This window comes from Camelus dromedarius, chromosome 19 (assembly GCF_036321535.1).
Source record: "Camelus dromedarius isolate mCamDro1 chromosome 19, mCamDro1.pat, whole genome shotgun sequence".
Lineage (NCBI taxonomy): Eukaryota > Metazoa > Chordata > Mammalia > Artiodactyla > Camelidae > Camelus > Camelus dromedarius.
The window spans coordinates 11,469,043-11,496,570 of record NC_087454.1 but is presented as its reverse complement, the minus strand read 5'-3'; the positions used below and the strand labels follow the sequence as shown (position 1 = coordinate 11,496,570).

Below are 27,528 nucleotides of genomic sequence, written 5' to 3'. Positions count from 1 at the left end.
TGATAAAACCCCTCACACAGCCCAAGCGGAGGGTGCGATTAAAAGAAAGAACGACAGTGTCAGAACTAGGGACTAACATACACATAAATTAGTTTTCAAACCAATAGAAAATACTTTACAAATTCATGGTTTAGGATTTGTTTATATTTTAGACACCAAAACTATTTTCAGCGGGATGTACTCTGATCAAGAACTTAGTGAAACTGATACACTTCCAAATATGTCAATTTCTCTAAGTACTTACGGATTTTACATTCATATTTATATCACACTTTTCTTGGCTGACAACCATATTCAAGAAAAAAAGATTGCACATAACTAACAGATGATCATCCTGTACAAGAAAAGTGTTAACCAAAGTGAATTTATGACTTCAGTCTCTATTCTCTTATTTTTATCACTTCCTATAATTCTGAGACTTCTGCCAATGAAAACAAAGTTTCTGGGGGCCTTTCCAAGAAAACAGAATTGTTTAAAAATGTTACAATGAAGGGCTGTATAATATTTTAAGCATATGTTTATTAACAATTTTTTAAAAGTCAATTTAGGGAATATTTCCTGTTTCATTGATGGTAACAGAATAATCCTCGAATTTCAAGTTTCCACAAAAATACCAAGGATATTTTGTAAACTATCTACCGACCACCCCCTCTAGCTGTATGCATAGAGAGTTCACTAAATAAAGCTTACAAATATTAAAAAAAATCGTATTTATATAAAGTCAGCATAAAAAGATGGTCCCAAATCATGAAGGAAATGTAGGGCCTATTTTGATCACTTCAAAGGCAAGACTTCAAACTCCCTTCGCCCAAGACAGAAGTACAAGATGAAAGGTAATGGGAAACCCAAATCTCATGATTTTGTCAATGATTCTGGTTTCCTCATCCCCAGTCTTCCCACCCTCCTGGAGTCTCTGCATGTTGCTCCTTGGACGACCTGGAGAGATGTGAAATACGGCAGTAGATGAAAAAAGAACAAAAAATAAAGTCCCTCCAGAGAAGGAAAAACAGCTTTAAATTGGAAAACAGCCTGGGAATACCTTACACAGTCTGTATCAGTTCGTGGAAGGCAGTAATTTTGTGTTTTTATGTTTCCTAATTTATAGCTTTGGTTGCGGCCCTTCAAAAGACATAGGTGGTGATTCCTGTTTTACACGCACAAAGGAGAAACGTTTGATAGAAGCAAACCAAGCCCTCAGAGAAGATTCCAGAAGAATATGGTGAACACAATCTAATTTGCTCAAGTGACCCCAGTGTTTTGCATAAATTGTCTTGATAAGTAGACTTAATGATTAGTTTGGCTTTTTTTTGCCACTGCTCTGTGGACCAAATCTGGGATTCCCAAATTGTCTTTTCTTGTCTGCCAGGCCAGCACTGGTAGCTTGAAAATACAATTTCTTATATAAAAAAAAAGAAAGATAAAATTAAATTTTCCATGGGAAAATTTTCCAGAGTTAAAGATAGCAGAGTATACCCATCAAAGAGGAAAAACTATAGATAGCCAACGGTTGTAAGACCAAGGGTGACATGTGGCTTGAATTATCTGGACAACTACTCCATTTGGCTAGAAAAGTCTAGGTCTGAACTGTCACCGAATTAAAGTTTTTTGTTTCACTTTTGGATTTTAAAATCATAAAGAAACAGTTGTATTTCTCAAATTACCCACACTTGGTAAATGGCAGAGATCAGGGGTGAGGCAAAATGATAGTTGTTATAAAGATGATTTACATCTGGCTCTATATTTACTTAGGAAGAAATACAAAAAAAATTTGTATTTACTTAGGAAAAATACAAAACATAGAAGCATCAGCATCTCCTGAGGTTTACAGCGGAGGCACACTAAGACAAAGTGACTTTTGTCTCAATTTCAGTTCCAAATTTCACAGGAAAGGTTAACTGGTGGTAGGTCTGGGAAAGAGCCTGTAATTTGCACAGCTTGTACCAAGGGTGCAACCTGGACCAATAAACCTGGGCTTAGCTCTATGTTACAATCTACAAAGGGTTTGTTTTACCTTTTGTAGACAATCTGCACCTTCCCCCCATCCCTCCTTAAGAAAACCTTTTTGCTTAATCTAACATTAGCTTGTATTTCCTGAATTTGCACTAACTGGGAATTAGAGGCATGCAGGTGGCAAGGGACAGGTCGAGGGGAGGCATTTGTGACTAATATGCCATTGCCTATGAGAAAATGCATTGTCCATTTCCATTACCATCATTAGATAGAAGAAATAAAGAAATAGTATTTATGTGGTTCTCAATGAACACAAGCTATAGTTAATGGAATAAGCCTCTGGAAATTTCATTGTGAAGAAATGTGATTACAAATGATTGTGTTCAACTTAGCAAATGTGTTTGGACACTGCCCTGTCCCAATCACTGCTGCAGGTCCCAGGCAGAATGGCAAAAGGATTCTGCTTTCAATGTGCTCACAGCCTTGGAGGAGAGGAAAGACACTTCCATCTTCCCAGATGACAGGCACCAGCTCTGAGCCTTTGTGTCTTTGCTCAGGCTGTGCCTCTGTTTGGAAAGCTCTCCCCCAGTTTGCTGTCTGGAAGACTTTAACATATCCTTCAAGGCTCAACTCAAAGTTTTCTTCTTTTTATAGGTTTTCTGGAACTCTCCTAAGAGGAAATGTCCTGTTTCTTTCTTACAAGGACCCGTTAGGAACACCTTCATTATGACACCACATTATATTGTCATTATTTGTCTGTGAATTCAGAGATGGTCATCGCTCGAGCCCGAGCTCTGAAGAGCCACTCATTATTCATCTTAAAGTCACTGGTAATACACCCAGTGCCTGAAACATGGTAGGTTCTTCATAAATATTTATGGAAGTGAATAAATAACTGCTTTATAAGGTAGAAAGTGCTTAGCGTCATAAAAGTACAGATTTTAAGAAGTTGTGCGGAGGTTCTGTGGAGGGAAAGGACAACTTCCAGCTTGGGGCAGGGCGTGGTGATAAGCAGAGAGGCTTCTTGGAGAGAAGACCGTTTGAAATAGACCTTGAGGAAGGATGGATCAGATCTGACACAGGGAAATATGAGGAAGGGAATTCCAGGAGGAGGGTCCATGAGCTTTGTCATTATAGCAAATAAGTGTAACTGGATCATTAGCAATCACACAGGAACTTACAGATCCACATAAGTACTGTCTTTCAAAGCATTAGCTCCTGATGCCACACACTTGTTTAATGAAACTACTGGTACTCAAAACTTTATTTTAGGACTGCCTTCAGAGCTGCTTACAAATACACACACACGCACGCACGCACGCACGCACACCCGTAAATGATCATTCATGCCTTTGTATTCTCCTCCTTTTGAGTGAAAAGAGTGTTTTGTTTTGTTTTTTAATGGAAGTACTGGGGAACGAGCCCAGGACCTCGTGTATGCTAAGCGTGCGCTCTACCACTGAGCTGTAGCCTCCATCCCCCTGGACAGCACATTACTTGAATGAATCCCTCTCCAAAGAGGGTCTCAATGGCTTTTGGCTATTTGAAAAGATAAAATTCACTTGTAAAGAAGGAATGTTTGCTAGCACTTAGTATTCTAAAAAGGATGGGACAACAGCTTTATCTGCCATTGCCTCTCTCACTGGAAGTGAGGAGGGACAGGGAGATGGATAATGTCATTCAGCCCTGGCAGCGATTACGGGGAGGCCCAGACTTAGAAAGTGGGGAACCCCTGGGAGTGAAGGCTAAGAGTGTGAACCCAAAGTCGTGGCACCTCAGGGATGAATGAAAACCCAGGGGGGGCGGTGCTCACTGTGGCTCTGCTCTGGGCTGAGACTGACAGCTGTGTTCAATCAAAGTTTCCTCTGATCCAGGCACCGCAGCGCAGCTCTGGGGAGCATCTCTGCCTGTACCTTAAACCACAACCTCCTGACTTTCCAAAGAGAGGACAGAGGAGACAGTAGACAACAGGACACCCCCAATTACACCACTGCCTTCAACGTTACACCTTAAGGAAAAGGAATTTTAAATGAACACACCTTAATTAAAAAATTCCCAAAGTGATGGTTTAAATAAATTAGAAATATTTATTAACTTGCTGGCCCCTAGTTTTAGAGAGTTTCAGTTCTTGGTTATGAAAAAGTCCTAGTAAATAAAATAATCTTGATCGTTAAAGTGGGCAGTTTTAAAAGCCACTACTGTTTTGATTTAGGGAGAGAAAGATTTAAATACTCTAAAAACATTTATGCATTCTTATCAAGCAACAATAAAACTCAAAGGTATTTATGAGATAATAAAATGGGTCTAAATATAAAAAGCTTACTTACAGCTTCAGAGTACAGCCAACTCAAAACTATTATGTATGGAATTGTAGGTATTTATTTGTGACTTGCACTTACTCTACTAAAGATACAGCTAAGGTAAAAATAAAATCCACAAATAATCCCCAAACTTCAAAGGGCAGAAACTGAAGCTGTATGCAATACTCCATCGAGTCAGACAGCTGGTCCATAAATAATGAAGAGATCATTACACAAAATCTTCTTGCTCCTTCATCCTATAAAACTGCATCTAACGCCAACCCTTCAGAAACTGCGTTCTAAATAAAGGTCATTAGTAAGACAGATGATGGCAGCCTTTTCCCAGTCCTCACTCTTCCCAAATTGTCACAGTTGATAGGCCAGCCTGTCGTCGTTAGAGCTTTAAGACCCTCAACTCTTTAGTTCTCCCCACCCCTTTGTCTCTTTGACTGACTTACTCCATTCTCTAAGTAAAGTGTCCCCCAAGGTTTTATCCTTTATCGTGCTCTCTTTTTTTCTAGCTTCTCTTTCATTTAACAATCATCTCTAGGTCTCACCCAGACCTGCATTTCACCTGCCTGCTCCACCCTGCCATCTAGACGGATGTCTCATCTGCACCTCAAATGCAACACGGTGAAAACGTAGGTGAATATTTTTCTTGCTCCTCTACTACCTCCTCTTGTTGAAATCCCTGTTTTTATTGACATTACTATGATTCTCTCCGACTTCTCGATTGGAAATTTTGTGTTTAGATTTGATTTCTCTCTGTCTTTTTTGTCCTCTAACTCAGTGTCCATTTCAGCATTCCATTGTCACTGTCACACTTGAGGTCACATCCTCATTACCCCATGCCTAGCATCCACTGAAGTCTCCTAACATGTATTAGGGTCTCTAATCTCTTCCCTTTTCTATTTATCTTGCACAATTGCTAGATCACTATTTACAGTGTGTAACTTTCTGCTTAAAAACCTATGGGAACATTGTAAATCAACTATACTTCAATAAAAACAAAACAAAACGGTGCCAGGTACCACAACAGTAACAGAACTTTGCTGTTTTCCGGGGGTTTTGTTTTTCACCTTTTTTTTAATGGAGTGTACTGGATGTCTCTATAATTTTGTTCAGATGACTGCAGAACCTGGAAACACTCTTGTTGCAACTGATGCATAACATACTGCTATTGCACTTTTTATGTTAAAAAATATATATATATATGATTTGAATTTTTGGAAACTTTAGCTGTGCCATCAACTTTGGAAAAAAAAAAACAGTATCCCAGTTGTACTGTGTTGGGTTGGCATTGTACAGAAATTAACAGCCATATTGGTCTAGAAACGTCAAACAGAATTTTTTCCATTTGTACAGTTTCTGTAATCAAATCCATGTAGATAAGACCTTACATATTTAATACCCCTGTACAAACTAATTAATATTACAAATCAACTATACTTCAATAAAAACAGAACAAAAACCCAACCCCCCTAAAAGAGACTCAAATCAAATGCAGCCCTTTGTTGCCCTTCCTGCCCACCCAGAAGTCTAATTAGCAAGGTTTATTTTCCAACATCGCCTTGTGTTGTTATTTATTTTCTGCATTGTAATTAAAACCTGCAGCTTGATGGCAGAAACGGTAGCATTCATACAATGTCTGGTGTGTGTTTTGTACATGGTGGGTACCCAATAAATGGTTATTAGGTAAATGAAGTATTAAACAAATGAATGAGTAAAAACTAACCATCTCCCTTGAGTCTCCCTCAAGTTGGATTCCTTTGGTCCAATGTGAACACATTAGAGCAGTGCTTTTCAAATTTTAATATGCATATAAATCATCTGGGAAAATCTTGTTAAAATGCAGGTTCTGATTCAGGAGGTCTGGGGTGGGGTCTGAGATTCTGCATTTCTAAGAAGTTCTCAGATTGCTGCTGGTCCAAGAACTACACTGTACTCCAGGGCTGGGTGTTCCTCCCATGTCTTCCTGGTCTGTGCAAGCACTGTGCTTTGTACTTTCCTTCAGCGTGCTGCCCCCCCCATCACGTTTATCATGCTGTACTGTTTATATGTACTTCAGCTGGAATGTGACTGTCCGTGACAGAAACTGTGTCTACTGTGTCACATATCCATCTCTGTGTTCTCAAGCACCTTGCTGAGACCCTGGTGCATGTAGGTGAGCGCTAAGCAACCTTTGTTTACTTTCCACAGTCTCCTTCAGGCTGAACTAAGCAGTTTCCAACCTGACTTCATTATTTGTGCGTTGAGAACTCCTTTGTTAGTCAATGCCACGCCTGACTCCCTCTGAGCCGTCTGGATCTCTTCCACTGTAGAACTAAAGTAATTGGCTACCCAAAGCCCCGGAAGGGAGCTAAAAACCTAGGAGCAATTATTAGACTGAGCGCCAGTGTGGTCAGGCAGACTGAGAGCCACTCTCTGTAGACCAGAGAGGAGATCAGTGGGCTGGAGACAACCAACACACCGGCTGAGGCTTCACCTGCTCACTTGGATCCACAAACCTAAGGTACAGCTTTGGTACAAGTTCTAAATGAAAATTTTGATATAAAGGATTGAGAACAGTCTTTGCTTGTAAAAATCAAGAGGAAGCCAGAGAGGCCAAAAGACTGGAAAACGCACAAGACATACATATTTAACGACGTGCTACAGAGTCTACATTATTTATAAGTCAAGATACCCTCTGGCTGTGTTTTAATTTGATCATCAGCAAACTGTTAAACTTTCACTTTGTTAGTGGACATCTGGCCTTTATGTTGAGAAATAGGCTGAAAAGAAGTATCTACCTGTAGGGAAAGGAGTGATCATAGAATGTTTTGCTTTGAGAAAAACAGGACCCCACCTTGTCTGTACTTGTGATGACTCCCAAAGATCATTTTCTGGAGGTTCAGGGGAGGTTAGGATGGTGACAACTGCTGTATAGGATAGATTTTTAAAATCCACATTATTATTATTATTTTTCTACGTGGGGGTGGAGGTAATTAGGTTTATTTATTTTTTCAATGGCAGTACTGGGGATTGAACACAGGACCTCATGCATGCTAAGCATGCGATCTACCACTGAGCTGTACCCTCCCCGCCAAATCCGCATTATTAATAGAAAGAATTAAATCACCATTGCATAAGACTTTATACACACTCATTTATGTGCCGTTTTATTCTAGTCTACAAATAATTATACCCTAACTGTTCCCAAAGCTAATTTGGAAAGACATATAAAAGGACAAAAATATGCCAACAAATTGAACACCAGAAAGTTAAGAAAACCACCACATTTTATCCTATTCATGGAATTCTTTTCATGACCTTTTCCTGACTAGATCTACACAGAATAGAATAAAAGTTGGAATGTTGATCTGGACCATTCATAGAAAGAACCAGCTATTTCAGTTATTAAGAGTCTAAAGATTAGGCCTCCATCTTTCCACTTAAGTTATCTGATTTGCAAGAACTGCCAACAAATATTACAAATCTGACCAACTGCAATGGATGAAAAATAAGTGTCTCTACTGGGTTCCTGCCAAAAGATCAATTTATTCAGTAAAGTGCATTCAAAACCCAGTGCTGAGGAAACTATGTAAATTAATATGAAAAAGAATTCCCAATAATTAAACTAACAGAAAACTGTAAGAAGTGTCTGGTGTAGGGTCTAGTCCACGGTCATATAAAGAAAAGCTTACGGAAACGAGAAGATTCCATTTACCACAGTAAATGTAACTAGAAATTCCAGATAGATTACCGCACAGCTGCCCCTTCCCCCAAAACGCACCCACCCGCAGGCCAGCACACTTGGCGCGCACACCCAGACCCTCTCTCCAGTCACTGGCCCGAAAATCGCCGGCCTCACAGTTCTTCATTTCGCCGGGACAACTGAAGGGGTGACAGTTGCCTGGCACAGCTGCAGTCTGAACGCAGAGGTTGGGAGGTGGGAACAGTAAATTCAGTTCCAACTGTTAACGCAGGGAAAGATGAGTTCTCACGGCAACGCAGGCTTGGAAACTCAGAGTCGAAAGCCAGCAGCGTGCTCTTGGTCACTAAAACCCCACAGAGCTCAAATCTCAAAATCAGTTTTAAAATAGAAGAAACCAACAGATACTCAAAATACTTGAGATGCTAAGTTGCCATAAACTTTTTGAGTTTGTCCATCGAGATGGAATGCATTTCTTAAAAGACTTCCGAATGTTGCAGTGTCGATGAATGCCAATCCCCCATCTTCCTGCATTTTCTCTCATCCTTACCTTTTCAGAAATACATACTCTGTGCAGAGTTGTGATCACTGGGCAAATAAATGAACTGATTTTTATTTATTTTTCCTTCCCAAAGGCTAATGATCAGATAATTTTAATATCCTTTTCCCCCTTCTTTGCAAGCATGCTGCGATCCTGGCTATCACTGTTTATGACTTATTTGGCTGGTACGTCGACAGGCCATAGTAAGTGAGGAGAAATTAGTTTGATTTATGCTAGGGATTATGTTTTAATAATTTAGATTTAAAAATAAAAACTACAATTTTTCTAATATACTTTGTAATAGTTTTTCTAACCCCAAACTTTAGAGGAGGATAAAAATATTAGAAAATATATTTCTGTGCTCTTAAAGCTTCTCAATAGATTGTATACATACGATGTCACCTCTGAACCAACATTTTGTTACCTATTCATTCCTCGCTTTTAGTATCTAGCCAAAACTTCGTCATAATTGCTCTTCCATTAAAGAAGTAAAGGAGATGCTCTGCTTTATAACAATTACCATTTTAAATAGAATTTGCCCACAGCATAACGTGAGCTCAATAAACAATAGCTGTCATTATTATTTACGGTAATCCATGCCTCCCAATGCATGCTCTAAGGACTGTATTTTATATAAATAAATAAATATTTATTTTTATATACATATAACATTTGTGTTTCATAACATGTTTTTTGAAATGTGGGATGTGACCCATTAGTGGGGTCATGAAGTCAATTTAGTGGGTCTCAGCCAGAATTTTATTTAAAAAATGAAATAAAATACAAGGGAAAATGTCTGAACGCAGTAAGAAAAAGTCATGTTTTGTGAAACTTGTTTGAGTATTGCGAGAAGAGGTATTTCTTATTACAGACTGCCTTTAAAAATTTCCAATTCATTGTTACAAAGCATATATTTCTAATGAACATAATGAAAAGGTAAGTATTCACTCTAGAGCAAAGGAAAACAGCTACATTTATTTTTCTATAATTAATAACCTATTCTCCTCTTTCATATTCCAAACACAATTACTCAGCTTTGTACATTGCATTAAAGGTATTCAAACCATTTAAAAAGTAATTTTCTATTCATTTTCCATGGGCACCATTGAGAATTAATAGGCTAGCGTTTGTCGACATGATTATTTTCCACAAATAGATTCTCATTCCTTTTCCATTTATCTACCATGAAGTAACAGGACATCCAAGGACTCTTGATATTTAGTTTACTATTCTCTCATGATGACCTAGCTCCATGGCAAACATGTGACAGTTCCCCTTTAGGACAAATAGATCTATAACAAAACAGCATCTCATTGGAAATGTGTGAAAAATATTTCCAATTAGTCTACACAAACATCCACCCACATCCACACATACCCTTCCATATTAAAACCCTTCAAATGTTTATGAACTCTCTTCACAGAAATCATAATGTTGTGCACAGAAGAAAAATGACCAACTTAGTTATTGTATCTTGCATTTCAGCTTATGGAGAAAACAGGCAAAGTAGAAAGTAAAAAGAAGTGTCAGTCTTCAGAGGTTAATGTTAACATTTGTACCACAAGCGTTGGGGAACAAATGCAGAAGTCTTACACTCCCTTGAAAAATCACAAACTCTGCCTTGGTATTAAGCCAACTCTACTGACATCAACATTCAGCATGAGGGTTAGTTACTGGTTATGACTGTGAGGAGAATGAGGGCTCTACCCTCAAAGGGAGTTCACAAATACGCCACTTCATCGTCTCCACATTTACTCCAGTTAGACCATCCACTGTGACAACTGAAAAGTAGCACTCCTTTCTAATGGAAGGAATTTTCCGTGGGAAGCCTTTCTATAACAAGTGCAAAGATTCAAAAGAGCAGGGAAGATCCTATGAGTTCCCTAACTCACAGTTAGTTCAAATTATTTACTAAGTACTTACTCCGTGCCAGGCACGATGCTAGGGGCCGGGGACAGAGATCAGTTTCCAATCCAGTGGGAGAGCTCCAAAAACACACACAAAAATCACAATTCTACATGCTAAGGGCTATGATGGGGGATATTCAAGATATGAAGGAGGCACCAAGGAGAGTCACAAAACCATACAGGGAGCCAATGGAGATCAATGGAAGTATCTTAAAGAGAGGGGTGCCTTGCCCAGGGAACTCAGGTCATGTGGCATGATGCATGTTCAGAACATTGCAATAAAGGTTAAACAATATGAGACTTGCAAATTCTGAAACAACATTTTGATCTGGTTAAGTCTAAGCACTGCATGTGTTCACAACTCCACAGGTAGTTTGGCAGTGCCGGACCAGTGAGACACAGGAAGATAAGAGAGACAAGGCTGAAGAGGAGAGCAAAGTCACATGAGAATCTCATGTGGGAGGGAATTAAAGTCAGAACAGACACAGGCTGGGATTTTATCCTAGGACTTAGGATAAGCACCAGGAGTCAAAGTATTAAAAAAATATTATTCAACACACTTTAAAATGACAAAAGAGAAATTCAAAACATTAAAAAAGACATTTTATTTGTAATTCTATCTTCTTAAAATTATAACTACTTTCAAATCTTCTGGTTTCCTTCAGTTCTACTCACATAATTTAGTATTCATAACTTTTGCACTCTACTGTACCACCTAACATTGACTGGTAAATCGCTTCCCATGTAACCATCACGGATGTCATTTTTAATGGCTGTAGAATGTTCCACTGGGTTCTTATCACTGACAACTTAACCATTTTCTTTTGTATGTCATGCAGGCAGTTTCCAGATTTTCCTATGACAATGGCATTTTCATAAGCAGCTTCTACATATCTACTCTAATACTTCCCTTGAGGTAAATCCTAAAATTACCAGGCTACCGGGAATGAATATTTTTACAACCTTTTGTTATCCAGGTGGAAGCGGGCTGGGTACTTACCGTTTTGCTCCAAGTAAGGCCTGTGGTGTGGTGTTCCTTGATGTATGCTTGAAGCTCACTCCAAATGTTCAAATATGACTTCACCCAATCCACGTGGCGTAAATCACTTTGTCAGAAAAGAGTGGAAGAGGGGAGAGTTAGGATCTAAAATTAAATCTTAAAGACATTGGGGGGCATATGGCAGTCCAGAAACTAAGGCTCCAGATGACCCTGGAACAACTGTCTTCCTAGTCCAGTCACTGGGGACCGATTCTGAAAAGAACCTTGAAAGGATGGTGTGGTCCAGGTCTCCCCTGAGAGGAGCTGAGTGCCCTGAACTCCGGGCGTGGAGCAGAGGGCACCACGGAGAGAACACCTACTAAAAAAATGCCACGTCTAACTGGGAGATGGATGTGGAGCAGACACTATTTCCCTCTGTACTGCTTCTGATGCAAAATGAAAACCAACGCACTTTCAGGCAGGAGAATGATAATGAAAAGAAAAAGAGTCCTTCCTTTGCTTTGTTTTCTAATAATTTGTTGAATTGTTCAGTTGAAAGTATAACCAAATTGGAGAATCTGGGACTGGTAAGGAAAGTTGCTACAGTAAAAAAAAAAAAAGATTTCCTACAAATGGGTAACTCTCAGTCCTTTTAAAGGGACATTCACCTAAATTACTCAATTTGATACTCATAGTGACAAGGCAGGGCATGACTAGTAATTTTAATCCCAATTTTACTGAACCAAGAAGTAGTAAAATGCTTACCTTTTAAAACTGGGTTAACATACAGGATTGGGAGAACTGTTAGAAATATTAAACTTATCAATAGCCAAAAATAGTTGCATTTCCTTTGGATAATTTCCACTCACACATTTTTTTCCTCACTTTGAATAAAGTAGTAAATGAGAAAATGATGAAATCTCAGTTAACAAAAATTTAATCACAAAACTGGGCCATTAATTTGAAGACAATCACTGAAGGAAATCTCGATTATTCAAGCTCTTGTCAATAATGACTTGTCTCTGGACATATTCTGTTTTGTTTTCCTTGAAAAGCTCCAAGTACTACAAGAATGTTTAGACTCCCATTGGACGGTCATGCCATTTAAGAAAAGGAAATGGTGGGGGAGGGTGTAGCTCAAGTGGTAGAGCGCATGCTCAGCATGCACGAGGTCCTGGGTTCAATCCCCAGTACCTCCTCTGAAAATAAATAAACCTAATTACCTCCCCCACCATGCAAAAATAAAATAATTATATAATATAATAATAGAAATAAATAAAATATTAAAAAAGAAAAGGAAATGGGGAATTGAAGTCATAATTATCTACTCCTCAAAGAGAAAAAACAGGAGCATGATTCTGTTCTGCATTTTTAGATTTACTGACTATATTAATCAAATCTACAAAATATTTCATTGTCACTTTCTCTCACTTTCACTGTCAAAACCCAAAAGACTCAGTGTGGCTCCATAGGTCTCCCAGGGTTTTCTTAAGGTCTCAGTACAGTGCCTTGCACGTGGGATGCATATACACAACAGCTGTTATTAGAGCATGAAAATCATTTCAATATTCAAGTCCACATACATTTTTATGTGTAGTCAATTAATACATGTATGTGCATATGTATACATGTGTCAGTACATACAACACACATATGTCTGTAGACATTATAGAAATAGCAGGCTGCACATTTAATACACTTCTATTCAAAAATTTAACAGATGATAAAGTCCAAACCTGCACAGGCAAATTCATTTTTCTTTTGAATATTACAGTATGCTTTTAACTTGAAGAAAGTTCTAGCAAAACTTGTAGTACGGACTAACGGTATGGTGCCCTTTAATCCAAAGTCAGTGTCTAAGAGACAACAAATCAAACATGTCCCAGCTGTACCCCCAGAGCTGCAAACCCAGCCTCAGTTTCTGCTTCGCCTTGGAGAGGCTTCAGGAGGAGCACGTGACTTTTAACGATCATGACTCAAGACAGGTCAGACCTCCAGAACATCAAAGCAATTAACTCACTCTATTCATTTACTGACAAAGAGCCCAAATAACCAGTCAAGCCAGTCGTAAGGGTTGTACAGATGCAGAGTCCACTGGCCACAGCCCTTCTGTGTCAAAACCACAAAGAAGCCTGCCTTTCACCTCCTCCACCCACGGGCCCGCCTGTCAGGTAGGCAGCAACGAGTCTGTGACATCCCGCGGCCCTCACTGAGCCCACACAGGGTGAAGACACAGCCCGCCTGCTGCGCCCACAAACGGATGCTACGTGAGTGGCTGTGGAGTGTTCTGTCGGGTTACCACTCCTGGAAGCTCGGTGGCGACTTGGGACTGGTCTGGCTACTCTTGGAAGGGAGGTGAATAAATTCGCACCGTGGCTGCATTTCCCCAGCATATTACATGGTCTTCAGGTGGTCCACTCAGCCTAAATAAACTGTACTGGACTCTGCCAGAAGTTCAGTTTCTACTCAGCAGCTGACATTGAGGAGCAAATTCTAGACTCTCTTTGTGTGTGTATAAAAAAGTGGAAACCCGCAACCCTCTTGGCTCTACCACCACCTGGGGAGAAACACTCACAACCATGGCCCCAAGATACACTCAGGTAGGGACTGGGAGGACAGGAGCTGAGGAGTTGAGACAAAGACAAAAATGACCTCTGAGGGGGATATGCGAAAGGGCAGAGACTCAGGAGGTGCCCAAAGTGTCTTGAATAGGCAAGTATGCACAGGTTTTCATTTTCATTCTGAAAAAAGACTAAGAGGTCTTTTATGATGTGGAAGTCACTGTGGGTGTATGTTCATGCTGACCTATTTCTGTAACTCACATGCGTTCTTTCCCGAACTGTTAATTTTTGTGAGGAGAGCAGACCGTCTCGCATTTCTGATGCCTGTTCTCATTCATGCTGCACAATTCTGGAGTCCCTAGTACAAAGTGGCCACACTTGGACCTGCATCATTGGGCGTAGCCCTCTGGGTGCAGGAAGTCTGTTACTGAGCACCAGTGCTTCAACCAAAGTTTCCTTAGGGCAGGAGAGAGCTTAGGACGAAAAGAGGTGCTGACGTCTCGGAGAGCTGTGCTTCCTATGAGCTCCAAGACCTGTCTGATGACTAAACTCTATGAGGAGAGTGGAGCACTGTGGCTGTTTTTTGTTTTGTTTCGTTAAACATAGTATTTCTATTGGGATATAATTCACATCCCATGTGATTCATCCATTTAACTATTCATCCATTCATCCATTCAGACAATTGAGTTGCGCAGTCATCACAACAGTCAATTTTAGAACACTTCCATCACCTCCACAAGAAACCCTATACCCATCAGCAATCACTCCACACTTCCTCCGAACTTCCCAGCCCTAGACAACTGCTAACTTGCTTTCTGTCTCTATGCATTTGCTTATTTTGGAATTTTGTATAAACAGAATCAAACAATATATGTTTTTCTGTTTGCTTGACTTCTTTCCCTCAGCATGTTTTCGAGGCTTGTCCACACCACTACTTGCATGGATACTTCTTTTTTTATGGTTGAATAATGTATCTCTGCATGGATACTCATCAGTTGATGGACATTTGGATTGTTTCCACTTTTTAACTGTTATAAATAATGTTGCTATGAATATTCATGTACAAGCTTCTGTGTGAATATATGTTTCCATTTCTCTTGGAAACACACCTAGGAGTGGGGTTGCTAAGTGTGGTTGTGTTTTTTAGAGTGAAAAACCATTGGTACATATTTCTCAACCTGAGTGGTGGATATATGGGTATTTTTTGTACCGTGATTTTTTATATCTTGCATATGTGTATAAATATTGTTTCTACTCAATGTTTATTAAAACCAAAAATAACTTAAAAAAGAAACAGTTATGCAAATCCTGAATATGTAATATTGGTCAATGACCTGGAACTATAGTAGGTATTTATTTACACATTCTATGTAGTTTTCCTCTATTCCATATAAAGTCTTACATTGTCTTATAAAAACTGTCTTATAATGCTATTTTCCTCTTTTCTTGCTTAAAAATTTTTCTTCTGGCTCATCGTTTTAGATCTACATTAGTAATATAAAGAGGTGAATTAAAGCAATTATTTAGACGATTCAGGTCCTCAAGCTTCCTTCCATCTGGACAGTCTGGGTCCATGAGTGAGATGCGGGAGCCCCTGCCTTTGTGACTAACAATAATTTCTGCTTCCATCACCTAAGAGCTCAGAGGGGGAATCCACTCTTCAGCCCGGCGTCCAGAGGGTGGAACTTTGTTGTTCTTATGTTCACCCTGTTCCTTCCCTGAGTGACTAGGCCGTCAGCCACACCACATCTTGCCCACTGTTGATGAGACAAGGCATGATGTCCTTGGAGGGTGAGGGACCTCAGGACACTCCTTGAGCAGTTCAGAGACATCTTCCTGGCTATTTGGCTCTGGCCTCTCCTCAACTGGCCCCGTTTTCAACTGCAGCCCCAGGGTGAGGCTCTCTGGGCTGCAGCGTCTGTGCTGTAGATGCAATGTCCTTTTAAGCTGGCTCTCCAGGCAAACCCTCTGGTTCAGTCTCACCTGCACTTTCAACAGCTCTTGGAATGACAGCTATTCTTACAGGTGTCCCTCTGTCCATCCACCTGTATTCCACCTCAACGCAGTCTCTGGTTTCCCTCTCACTGGCCTGGCTTATTAATGTCTCGTCTCATCTCTGTTCCTCACTGACACTTCATTTCATGAGTCCTCCTTTCTTCTCTCTGCTCACTCACTCACTCTGTTCTGATCAGTGTAAAAGGTTTGTCCATCTAGGGCTGGCCCATCACACACCATCACAGATCTCACTCATTATTGTGGGGATACAGAACAGACTGACATGCATGCACGTGGGGAGAGGGCATTCATCACCAGAGAACCGAGGCAAACTTTCTAAAATACACATATTATCTGGATAATTGATTTCATTTTCCACTTTGCTTTACCTGCAAAGATGGGATTTTTCCTTAATGTTTATAGCAAACTAGCCTTTGAAAGGAATCAGTAATGAACTATATTAAGTTTGGGGACAAATATCTAACAAACAATTAACCGAGAGTTTGGTCAGTAAAAGAAGGTACATACCTGTGTTTGTAGTCCTTTAACACCCTGTTAGTGTAAAAGGTGGCAGCATCATTCATCTCCTTGACATAAGGACCAGGTTTGGGAGACTGAGAGAACAGGACCATCACCCAAGCATAGAAGGAAAAAAAATAGAGGATAAGAAAGAAAATGCCTTAAAGAAGAAGAGAAGCAATGGAGATGCTGACTTGAAAGCTGGAGGCAAATTTTGCTCTGTAAAGATCAGTGAAACACTTTCCACATCTCAGAACACAAAGCTCCGAACTTCAAACAGGGTGAGAAAGAGCTGAAGCATTCAGGCTGAAAGGAATCCTCCTTCAGTGTAACAGATGGAGGATGAAGGAGCCAGGAGGCAGCCATGAGTTCTCCCAAACACTTCAAAAACCAGGTGCAGGGGCAACACTCCGCCCGACTCACCACAGCTATCCACCCAAGGGCAGGGATGCTTTCGCTGACAGCTGAGAGATGATTAAACATTTCACTCCCCCGGTTTCTCTCTCTGAAAGTTTGGATCTCATGAATCTTTTCTGATATTGGTTTCAGAAGTGCAGCCACGTCGTTCTGCAAGCAAACATTGGGCACTGTTACTAAGGACAGAACAGAAGCCCAGCGTCTCCATCCACGATGGCCAGCGCAGGAGCAATCAGCACCTGTCATTTGTCAGGGGCTTTCAGAAGACAGCAGATTTTTTTCTTATGGTAATACAGTATTTTCATTCTCTCAAGTATGAAAATTGCACAGGGTTTTTTTTTTTTTTAAGCATTATTAACGCTGTCTCCTGAGACACGGAAAAAACCCAGCAGTACAATATAGCTCCTGTTCTGAAGAACCCTGCATGGAACACATGAGCGTAGATCAATTATATTTACAAATGGAACCATGGATCACACACTGGAATAACACACGTCTAAAATCGGGATGGGTAAAGATTGGTAAAAGGGTATCTTCCTACTCCTGTGGGAAAATGATGTGAGGGAAGGTCCTTGGTTTTTACCATGGTTACCATAATTCGTGTGAAAAAGCGGAAATCTGCCACCGGATCTTTTTAAGGAAGTGTGATGGCTTCAATGTTTACAGTTACCTTCGTCCAGTTTGGCTTTCACCATCGTTCTTGGGCAACTTGGCTGATGACGACAGGTTACTCCGCTCACCTCTGATTAATTAATTTAACAACTGACTTTTCTATTCATATAAAAACACGTTCAAAATGATGTGAGCTGAGTTATGAACTGTTACAGAGACAGGCACTTGGATTATGTCCCCGTATCGTTCTTGACTTCCTTTGGTTTTGAAGAGTAGATACAGGGTTACTCGATTTTTTTTTCCTCCAAAGAAACAGCAACAGTTTGTACTTCGGCTTTGTAAAAGCAATTGAAGAGGTTTTGGCAGTATTTTACTAAGTCTTTTAAAATAGAAGAGCCCCTTAAAGCTCCTTAATTTCTGTAACCAAGACTTTAGAGGTTCTTAACCGAACTTCAAGGTTCTCAACCTTGGCTACACATTGAAATCACCCGGGAGCTTTCAAACACACAGGGCTGGGTCCCACCTCCAGAGACGCCGATTTAACTGGTCTGGAGGGGGCTTGGGTTGTGGGGAGAATTGCAAAAGCTCCCAGGTGCAGATTTTAATCACTGCTTTAGTGGTAGTTTAACACCTGAAAAGATAGTTGTTTTTGCCTATTAAGGGAGAAATAATGTTCAGCGGCAGTAACTTCCAGACCTCACTTCTTGACTCCTTGAGATGCCCTCCCCTACACGAAATGTATGTATGGGCTTGGAATTAGCATGTCCTTGGTTCAGATCTCCGCTCTGCCACTTACTACCTATGTGACCTTGAGCAAATTACTTATGCAGACAGAGCCTTGGTCTCCTCATCTGTAAATCAGAGATAATAATGCCTACAGCTTATAGGCTATCGGGGAAGTGGCATTTTAAACCCCTGGCACATGGGATGTACATAATAGATGGAAGTGATTCGTATAATTACTACTATGCAGTTAGCTCAGACTAGGGGTAAAAATGATGTCCTCGGCAGGACACAACAGTCCTTTGCTTCAAATAAATGACTGTGTATTTAAGATAAGAAAGGCTCCAAATAAACATCCACGTAGGCTAACGGGACTTTAGGGTTTCAGGAGTCTAAATTAGATCATCTAGTTCAGCCTTTTGACAGACTCCACTGAGTAGGTCACAATCAGTATTTTAAAAAGTAACTGAAATAGAATAAAGTAGAAAATATCATAAGGCATTTATTACATGTACTAAGGGGGGAGTATTTTATGAGCCTTCGTTTCAGTTACACAGAGTTTGCGTGCGCACGTGTGCTCTGGGCTACAAAATAAAATGTAGTTCTTATTATGAATCTCCATCTAAAAGTTTCAGAAACATGGACCTAATCTAATTCTCCCATTTTACATAACTGGGATACAGGCCCAGAGTGGTAACTTACTAAGACCAGCTGTCAAGTGTCAGAAGGGCAGCAGCAAGAACCCAGCCTTCCACGAGACAACTTTCTATGCGGGGAACTGAGAAAAATATGCTCACAGGTTTCTCCCCTGCCAGCAAGACTCGGGGACGGTACAGGGAAGAGACTAGGGGCTCAGGTGTGGGTTAGGCTGTGTGGGTTCCAGTCCTTGCTCCTCAGTGTACTACGCTCTTGGACTTCACACAAATGACCATGCTTGTCTGTGAGTCCATGATCCTGTTTGCAAAACAGTGTTGATAACGGTACCCACTTCACACGGCTATAAGAAGGAGTAAGTGAGAGAACACATCAGCTCTTGCTTGGTAGGGAGTCAGGTACAAGATGGATGCTTGACAAACAGTAAGTAATCTCCCAGGTATCTGCCATTTAAAAGTCTCTAATTGGCCAGATTCACCGACCAGCGCTTTCCTACCACTGCTATGCAAAAGCAAGAAAAATATTTTCCTAACTGAGATCTGCAGACAGAAAGAGGCATGTTTTTGTTTGGGAGAAACAAAAAGAAATACAGGGAAAGAAAGCAAAGTGTTCTCAAAGTTCTCAGTGGACTTCTCCCTCCCCAGTTTTATGGAGAAATAAATGACATACATCACTGTAAGTTTAAGGTGTAAATACATGCAAATCAAACCAGCATGGTAGTTTGATTTACACATATTGTGAAATGGTTACCATAAAAGGTTTAGTTAATATCTATCATCTCATACAGATACAATGAAAAGAAAAGGAAAAAAAGTTTCTCCCTGTGAGAAACTCTTAGGATCTACTCTCTTAACAACTTACCTACACGTCATACGGCCGTGTTAACTACAGTCATCATGTTGTACATTACATCTCTAGTACTTAGTTATCTTATAACTGAAAGTTTATACCTTTTGACCATTTCTACTTCCCCCAGCTCCCACCTCTGGTAGCCACAAATCTGCTCTCTTTTTCTGAGTTTGGTGGGGTTTTGTTTGTTTTTTTAGATTCCACATATAAGTGAGATCATACAACATTTGCCTTTCTCTGACTTATTTCACTTAGCATAATGCCTTCAATGTTAAGTGGACTTTAAAAATTCTTCCATATTGAAGGAGGGGAAAAACAAAAAAGGCTGCTGCAGAAGCCAGCCAGGTCTTGTGGAAAATTCATGAATACCTTCCCACCTTCTCACTTTCCCTTCTGGTCACTACAAAGAAAAGGTCTTACAGATTTGACATGAAGACCCTGAATCAGGATTATTATAGGCTGAATTGTGTCCTTTCCGAATTTAAATGTTGAAGTCCTAACCCCTCATACCTCAGAATGTGACTGTATTTGGAGATAGGATCTTTAAAAAGGTAATTAAATTAAAATGAGGTCATTAGAGTGGACCCTAATCCAATGTGACATGTGTCTTCATAAGGACATGAGGATGCAGACACTCACATGGAAAGATCATGTGAGGTCACAGGGAGAAGACGGCTGTCTATAAACAAAGGAAGAGAGGCTTCAAGAGAAACCAACCCTGCAGACACCTTGATCTCAGACTACCGATCTCCAGAACCGTGAGAAAATACATTTCTGTTCTTTAAGCCACCCAGAGTGTGGTACTTTGTTCTGGCAACACTAGAAAACGAATATAAGGGCATAATAACAGTACAGGGAAAGCAAACACCCCTAGACCCTCAACAGCAATAAAACAAACAAAACGTCTCTAAACATCCCTGCTCCAAACACAACTCTTCCACGTTTGTTGGTTAACGGCTGCCAGAAGTCAGGCTTAGATACCCCTCCCTGGAATTCAGTCTTTGGAAGCAAAACATTTCCCTCTTCAAGGGGTTCTTTTTTGTCCAAATTCAATGGCCAGTCAAAGGTGCATTATATAGGTTTTCCCAGAAGGCAGCTGATTTTTAATTATACTAAAAAGCATCCTAATTTTCTCCAATGATTTGCTCAGCCATAATATTCTTGATGCAATAACATCAAGAAAAGACTTGAGAAAGGCCAGAATATCTGAATTGTTAGTGATAGCTGGCCTACTGCCCCAAGGGGAAAAAGAACCAGAAACTGTGTATTTACAACATGAGATAGATTTATTAAGGCCATCTTTGTTTATCTCTAACTTCCCAAGAACAAACTCGAAAGTCCGAGAAGACTGAGTATTCTGGAAGATATTTTATATTGGTTATCTGATGAAAGCACCATAAAGATTGAGAAAGTTTCCTTTTGCCTTAGTTTGGCAATTGCATGAAGAATTGTCCTCATTTAAAAAAAAAAAAGTAGAACCGAGAGGACTAAGTCCAACGGTTATTTGCACAACCCTAATAAACAGTGCAGCTTTTATTCTGTGCCAATAGATTTCTCGTGTACTTTAAAGGAGGCTTACATTCTCCAGCTCATCCTGAACTGTCACAGCTGGAATCAAAAACAGAGCAAGAACTTTGGCGCTATGGTGTGATTTCCATCAAGGCTCGTGTGGGATGCCAGGTGAAAAGCGAGTGGGGGTGGGGGCGCCATCTGTTAGAGGTACTTCCACCTGTTGCGGTTTTAAGCCTGTATTAAGCATACTCAACAAATACAGGTTGAATTGCACTGATGTCAGCTAACACTACAAAAAAGGCTGTCCTCGGCTAGAAGATAAATTTCAGAGGCATCCTGGGTTTCTGAATGGCATGCATTGGTGGTGGCTTTGCAGACACAGTTAGAAGCTAGTGTGCCTTTTGGATGACTTCAAATCGACCAGTTTTTACATAGATCTCACCCACGTTAGTTTTTTGTAAACTTATCACTCAAGTTCCTTTTATTCTGAGAGACGTTTCCCTGAAAGAAAATCATTTTTCAAGACTCATATGAAGATTAGCTGAAAACTCTCCCCTGCCCTTCCCCAGGTTTCTGTGGCTTTAACAGAAGGTGAAAACAACCAAAATGGGGGAGATGCATGTGCAGACTGCAAGTTTCAGCAAATGTTTCCAAGGGCGTTCTTAGCTTGATGGGACTGTACTTTTGAGAGTATTTCAGGACTCTACGTCTTTATGACCCTAGCTTCTGCTTTAAAGTGGAAGAATTGAGACCCATTATCAGCTTCATCTCAGTTTAGCTCCAGAAATAATTGTTTTACAGAAAGTAAAATTAAAGAGCTTTATCAGCAAGCTTTGTAGAAACTTTACCCAAAAAGGAAAACCAAATTTCTACTCATGCTGTTTTGTAAGGGATGGAACAAACTCTGGGAGTTTGACCTCAGGGATGTGTCACTGAGTAAAACGAAATAAGCTTGTTATTTCTGGAATCCATGGTTCTTATGTGGTTCTATATCAGGCAGAAAATGGATCAATCTGCTGTAAATCACTTCTTTCTCTGATTACATGCTCTTTGTGAAACATTGGAAAAGACACATGGAAAAACATAAGTAAACGATAAACACCCTTAATTCCACCACATGGAGAAAAACACTGCTAAATGTTGATTTTTTTTCTTGTAGATAGGATGATTAGAGTTCCTTCAAACATGACAATAATTACTTTAAAATAATGGCTATTAAGACCATAAGGAATAGTCTTAAGAGTTGAAATACAAGCAGTATTACAACAAGCAAGCACAAAGACAAAAACCCGTCAATATATTGGCAAGTACTGTGAAACTCTCACTTTTAAAAAGGATGTTTGAAATACAGGCATTACAAACACTACACAGGCATTACAACTCAGGCAAACTTAGCAGCATTAAAGTAAACGTTGGACTTTTAAATATTTGGGCCCCCCTATATTAATAAGTTCTAAGAAAGCTCATCTCAAGGAGTACATCTTAGGCAACCATACAAGCAAGTATCAATCACTATTACTTTGGCTTATGTGTTTTTGTATGAAGTTTTACCAGTTGACTATTTCAGTGCATGTGTGTATATGCATATGAATATATAGCACAGAAAACATATGGAAAGATCTACTTCACAGTGTTAACACAGAATTTTTTATTTTATTGGCTTATCCATTTACTCTAAATTTTCTAATATGTACTTGCATTTCTTCTGTAATGAAGGGAAAAGTTTTAAAACATTCTAACCAGTTTTGCACCTTCAATGGTAGAAAAATTTCATATAGGTGCTATTAAATTTATAGATAATCAAAAAATATTAAGACTCCTTCTTGCCATCAGGAAAGATGCTTCAGGAAAACATGTTCAGAAATGATCAGAATAAATTATTCAGATGAAGAAGAATAGTTAACATCTTCTTAGGCAAAGGTCACCCAAATCAGGAACAATGTTTGCTTCTAAAAATATATCATTGGGCACATTCTAATAAATGAAGTGATTGTTTACACCATGTTAAGTCAAGAGCAAATTTTTTTTATAAGAAGTGTTAATTTGAGTTAACTTGCTTTGGTGCAATTGTAGATATTTCTCTAGGCTAGTTTTACTTCATTGTTCCTCTTACATAAAAATTTTCCACAGTCCAGGATCATTTTGGAGGTTTCAGAATGTGCCTCATGATAATACTTTAAAAAATATTTGTACATTTAAGACAACTTGAAATTTTAAAACATTTGCAAAACTGTTACAGAAGTCAATCTAAATAAATCTAACTGAGTTCCATGAATGTACATTATGCTATGATGGCTGCAATTATATTGCATTATGACAAATCCCTTGGAAAATATATGTTCTTAAAGTTTTACATTCCACATATGTTATCTTATTTTATGACGGCTAAACTTTCTTAAAAATATACTAAAGTTGGGGGACGGTTTAGCTCAGTGGTAGAGTGTGTACTTAGCAAGCACAAGGTCCTGGGTTTAGTCCCCAGTACCTCCCTTAATAAACAAACAAACAAACAAACAAATAAAATTAATTGCCTCCTCCTCCCCCCAAAAGAAAAAAATACACTCAATAATCACAAAGATTTTTTTTTTTTGCTTTTACTCCTTAAAAATCATTCTTAAAGAATCAAATTCTAACATTTGCAACAACATGAATGGACCTGGAGGGTATTATGCTAAGTGAAATAATTCAGACAAAGAAAGACAAATACTGTATGTTTTCACTTATAAGTGGAATCTGAAAAATAAAACGAATGAATATAACAAAACAGAAACAGACTCATAGATACAGAGAACAAACTAGTGGCTATCACTGGGAAGAGAGGTAGGGGGAGAGCCAAGATGGGGGAAGGGGATTAAGAGGTACAAACTATTAGGTGTAAAATAAGTAAGATACAAGGATGTAATGCACAGCACAGAGAATATAGCCAGTGTTTTATAATAACTTTAAATGAAGTATAATCTATAAAAATATCAAATCACTCTATTGTACACTGAAAATAATATAACATGGTAAATCAACTATACTTCAGTTTAAAAAACTCATCCTTAAAGAGTAAAAGGAATGAATTGCTTTTGAGAATGAACTGCATTGTCCTGATACCTACGAGAGAAGCTTCCACACATACAAATCTGTCAACAACCCATTATACCCATCAGCACACTTTTCCAGTAATAATATTTAAAAAACAAACTATTTCGGACAAACAGAAAAGCATAGAAAATAATAATGACAGGCACCCATGTATATGAAATATAATTTAGTATTGCACTGGGGCCCAGGAAAAGTGGGCATTTTTAGTGTAAAGTCTTTTCTGCGAAGGCATTCAGCAAACCACAGGCTGAAGAGCCTTCTCCAAAGTCCTCTTCTTACTCTTTGGGTAACAAATTACACTGTTGCTTATCAATGCATTTTAATTTATTGGAGTCACTCAAAACCTTATTTTGGATTTTGGGGCCATTAACCCAACGAACAATGGACACATCTTTGTCAGTTCCCACTTCCTGTTTTTTGTCTTCATCACAGGTGTGAGCCCTACCTCTCATCATGTTTAGTTTTTGTGCTGCAGTATCTGGGGAAGTCCTCACTATAAAGCCTATAATTCATTCATCAGTCAGAACAAGAACAGGTTCTGCTGACGTGATACGAGGGCCACAATTTCTCTAAGCTTTCAATGTTTGACTTGTCTCAGGAGGGTAGGTACGTGACATAAAAAGTCAGTGGAAATCTGAATGTTTATACAGTGACCCACGATAGTTTGTGTCCCTACAATATCTTATATTCAGAATCTTGCTGCAACAACAGGGGTCAGAAGACGATTAAAAACAAGCAAAAAACATTAGTGGCTCCTCACACTGAGGTTGATAGTTTTCATTATAGTTATTCTGAAGGGAAATCTTTTACTGATAGTACAAAAAGGTAACAGTCCAGCCAGAGAAAACACATCTTTCCCATTCCTGCACTGCTGTGCAGGCTAACGACTGAACATGGGACATGAATGACATTCTAGTGCGTCTCTCTCCAGGATGCCTGGACTTGACAAAATGCATTCCCAGAAAATGCCAGGTTCGTGGCAGGGGCATGGGATTGGCTAGATTATCTGAGATCCAGGAAGGAAGCAGTAGGGTCAAGAATGGGCAGTGACAAATTAAGACACCCAAAATCATGGCAGAGAGAAACCAGAATGGAAAATTAAGTTGAAAATCAAACACTTAACCTGGTTATCCACAGTAAGCACAAGAGAATACACTGGATGGCTGAGAAGAATCTCATCCTGTACTTTGTTATTGTTTCAACTTACTTTATGGACCTAGCTGAAAAGACATCAACTTTTCCCCTCTCTGGGTAGGTACCATCTGGCTTCTGACAATGATGAATTTTTATAATCACCTATAATTTTACTTTATGGGGTTCTGAACATTAAAGCTGAACAGCAGATCTTACTGTGCTCTGCTTAAATGCAAAGGGAGTTCACTAACTCACAATTTCTAGGGATATAAATTGGAGAGAATTGCCAAAATCATTCAAATTTACCAGCTTGGGAAAATCTAAAACAGTATATACTGTGATCAGAAATTAGTTATGAGATAGAAAAAAAAAATTTGAACTGCTATAAATTTTTTTTTCTACATTTGCTGAGAATGGACTATATGCCAGATACCATGTTGCTTGGTTTTCCCCAGTTGCATCCACTTTCTAACGATGAATCTCAGTTTAAACTACCAAAGCCATCATTAGCCGTCCATTCAGCTGCATTTACTGGGTCACTGTCTTTCCCCTGGATAAGTGGCCCATGGTACAGGGATGGCCAGATCTTTTTCTTTGAGATTCATTTGTGCAGATTATTGCTGAGATGACGTAAATCTATAGGTTCCATTTCAACCTCAGGAGGTGTAAAAAATGTCAACAACTACCCTGTAAGCCTTAACACATCCCACAAGAGTAGATTTACCATCACTGCACCAAGCTACTGATACAGAGCTCTGAACATCCTTAATTAGAAATCTGCGTTCTCTTTTAACATTAGCACAACCTTCTTAAGAGTCTACTGTTTGCTGGTCTCAGGAGCAGCGCTTCCCACAGTGCATCTGACAGAGCCCCGGCTCCAGTTTGGTCAGCAGCTCAACACAAACAGTGCTTCCTGGCCTGTGGAGTGGGAGGGAACTCTGCATGCGGCATCTCCCTTTTGCCGAGTCATGATTCACCCCAGAACACTAAGGGAGTTACCAAACAAATCCATTTAACTTGTTTAGCCTGATGTTTCTCAAGGTTTTTGCCCCCCCCCCCCCGCCAACCGCCGCGGGAACCTTTATCCCCCCTGCCCCTCCCAGTTTTGCAGTGGGTATTCTGGGGAACAGACTCTGGGAAAGGCTGCTAGAGAGGCCTGTGAAGTGGCTTCAGGGAGTCACGCGGGCCTGCGGGGCTGCTCAGTGTGTGTTCATTTGTCCTCTTCCTCTCCAGTTATTCTTGATCATTACCATGGAAACACTTTCAAGGGCATTTAATGGAGGCAAAGAAGTCTTTTCGCTCTCAATTCCAACACACACGCACACGCACACACGCACACACATGCACACACACCGAGCGTTGTTTTCAGGAGCTATAATAATCTCTGAGAGGACTGTTGGCACAACCCTCCCCTCTGCACTGAGGTTCCATCTTCTATTGCTGCCTCAGTCTTTTTCTGGCCAGCCCTGCCCCCACTTCTAATCACCACTGGCAGTTAGAATCTCTTTTGTCTTCTTTCTCATCTTCTTTGTTTTCTTTTTCTTCTTTCACATATCCACCCTTGTGTCTGGAAAGGCAGACTATTTAGAAACCACGCCGCCGAATCACAGTGTCCCTTCTGCAGGGCAAACTGATGGCTTACGGCATTTATTTGCCTTTCGTCTTCAAGTCTTGAGCTGTCTATTCTCTTTGTGCTGCCCCATGGCCAGGGCATGCTTCTTTGTTACCCAAGAGGGTTTTCTGGCTACTTCCAAGTCCAAAGGGGTCCCACAGCTTTTCCTGATGTAAGGCCCCCTTATGCCACAGATCATGTGCACTCTAAGTCTGATCAACGCTGGTGATGGTTGTGCTTGGCTTTTCACAGGGACCCCAAAAGGGAGGTGTGGCTAACAGTGTGGGTGAAGCTAGTGAAAAAACATGATGTACAACCAGGACTACTTTCTGTGAGGCACAGGCAGGAAGGCCATTCTTTGATCTTTGGCTCAGTTACTCGATAGAAAGCCTACAGTTCTTGATTATGTAATAAAACGGAGATGACTGTGTTCACCGTATACTTAGAGATACAGGTAAAGATTACTACCTGTTGGCTCATTT

The 27,528-nt window shown here is 39.9% G+C and overlaps 1 protein-coding gene across 2 annotated transcripts in view; it reads right to left on the bottom strand.

Annotated features, from left to right (window-relative positions):
- Positions 1 to 27,528, bottom strand: part of CAP2 (cyclase associated actin cytoskeleton regulatory protein 2) — a 138,639-nt gene that overhangs the window by 17,325 nt on the left and 93,786 nt on the right. For both annotated transcript variants that reach the window (XM_064476228.1, XM_031435163.2), the window contains exons 5-7: positions 16,867 to 17,010; positions 16,453 to 16,538; positions 11,390 to 11,495 (exon numbers count right to left, since the gene is read on the bottom strand). In XM_064476228.1, the coding sequence (XP_064332298.1) occupies positions 11,390 to 11,495; positions 16,453 to 16,538; positions 16,867 to 17,010 (336 nt within the window). The remainder of the gene's footprint in view (positions 1 to 11,389; positions 11,496 to 16,452; positions 16,539 to 16,866; positions 17,011 to 27,528) is intronic.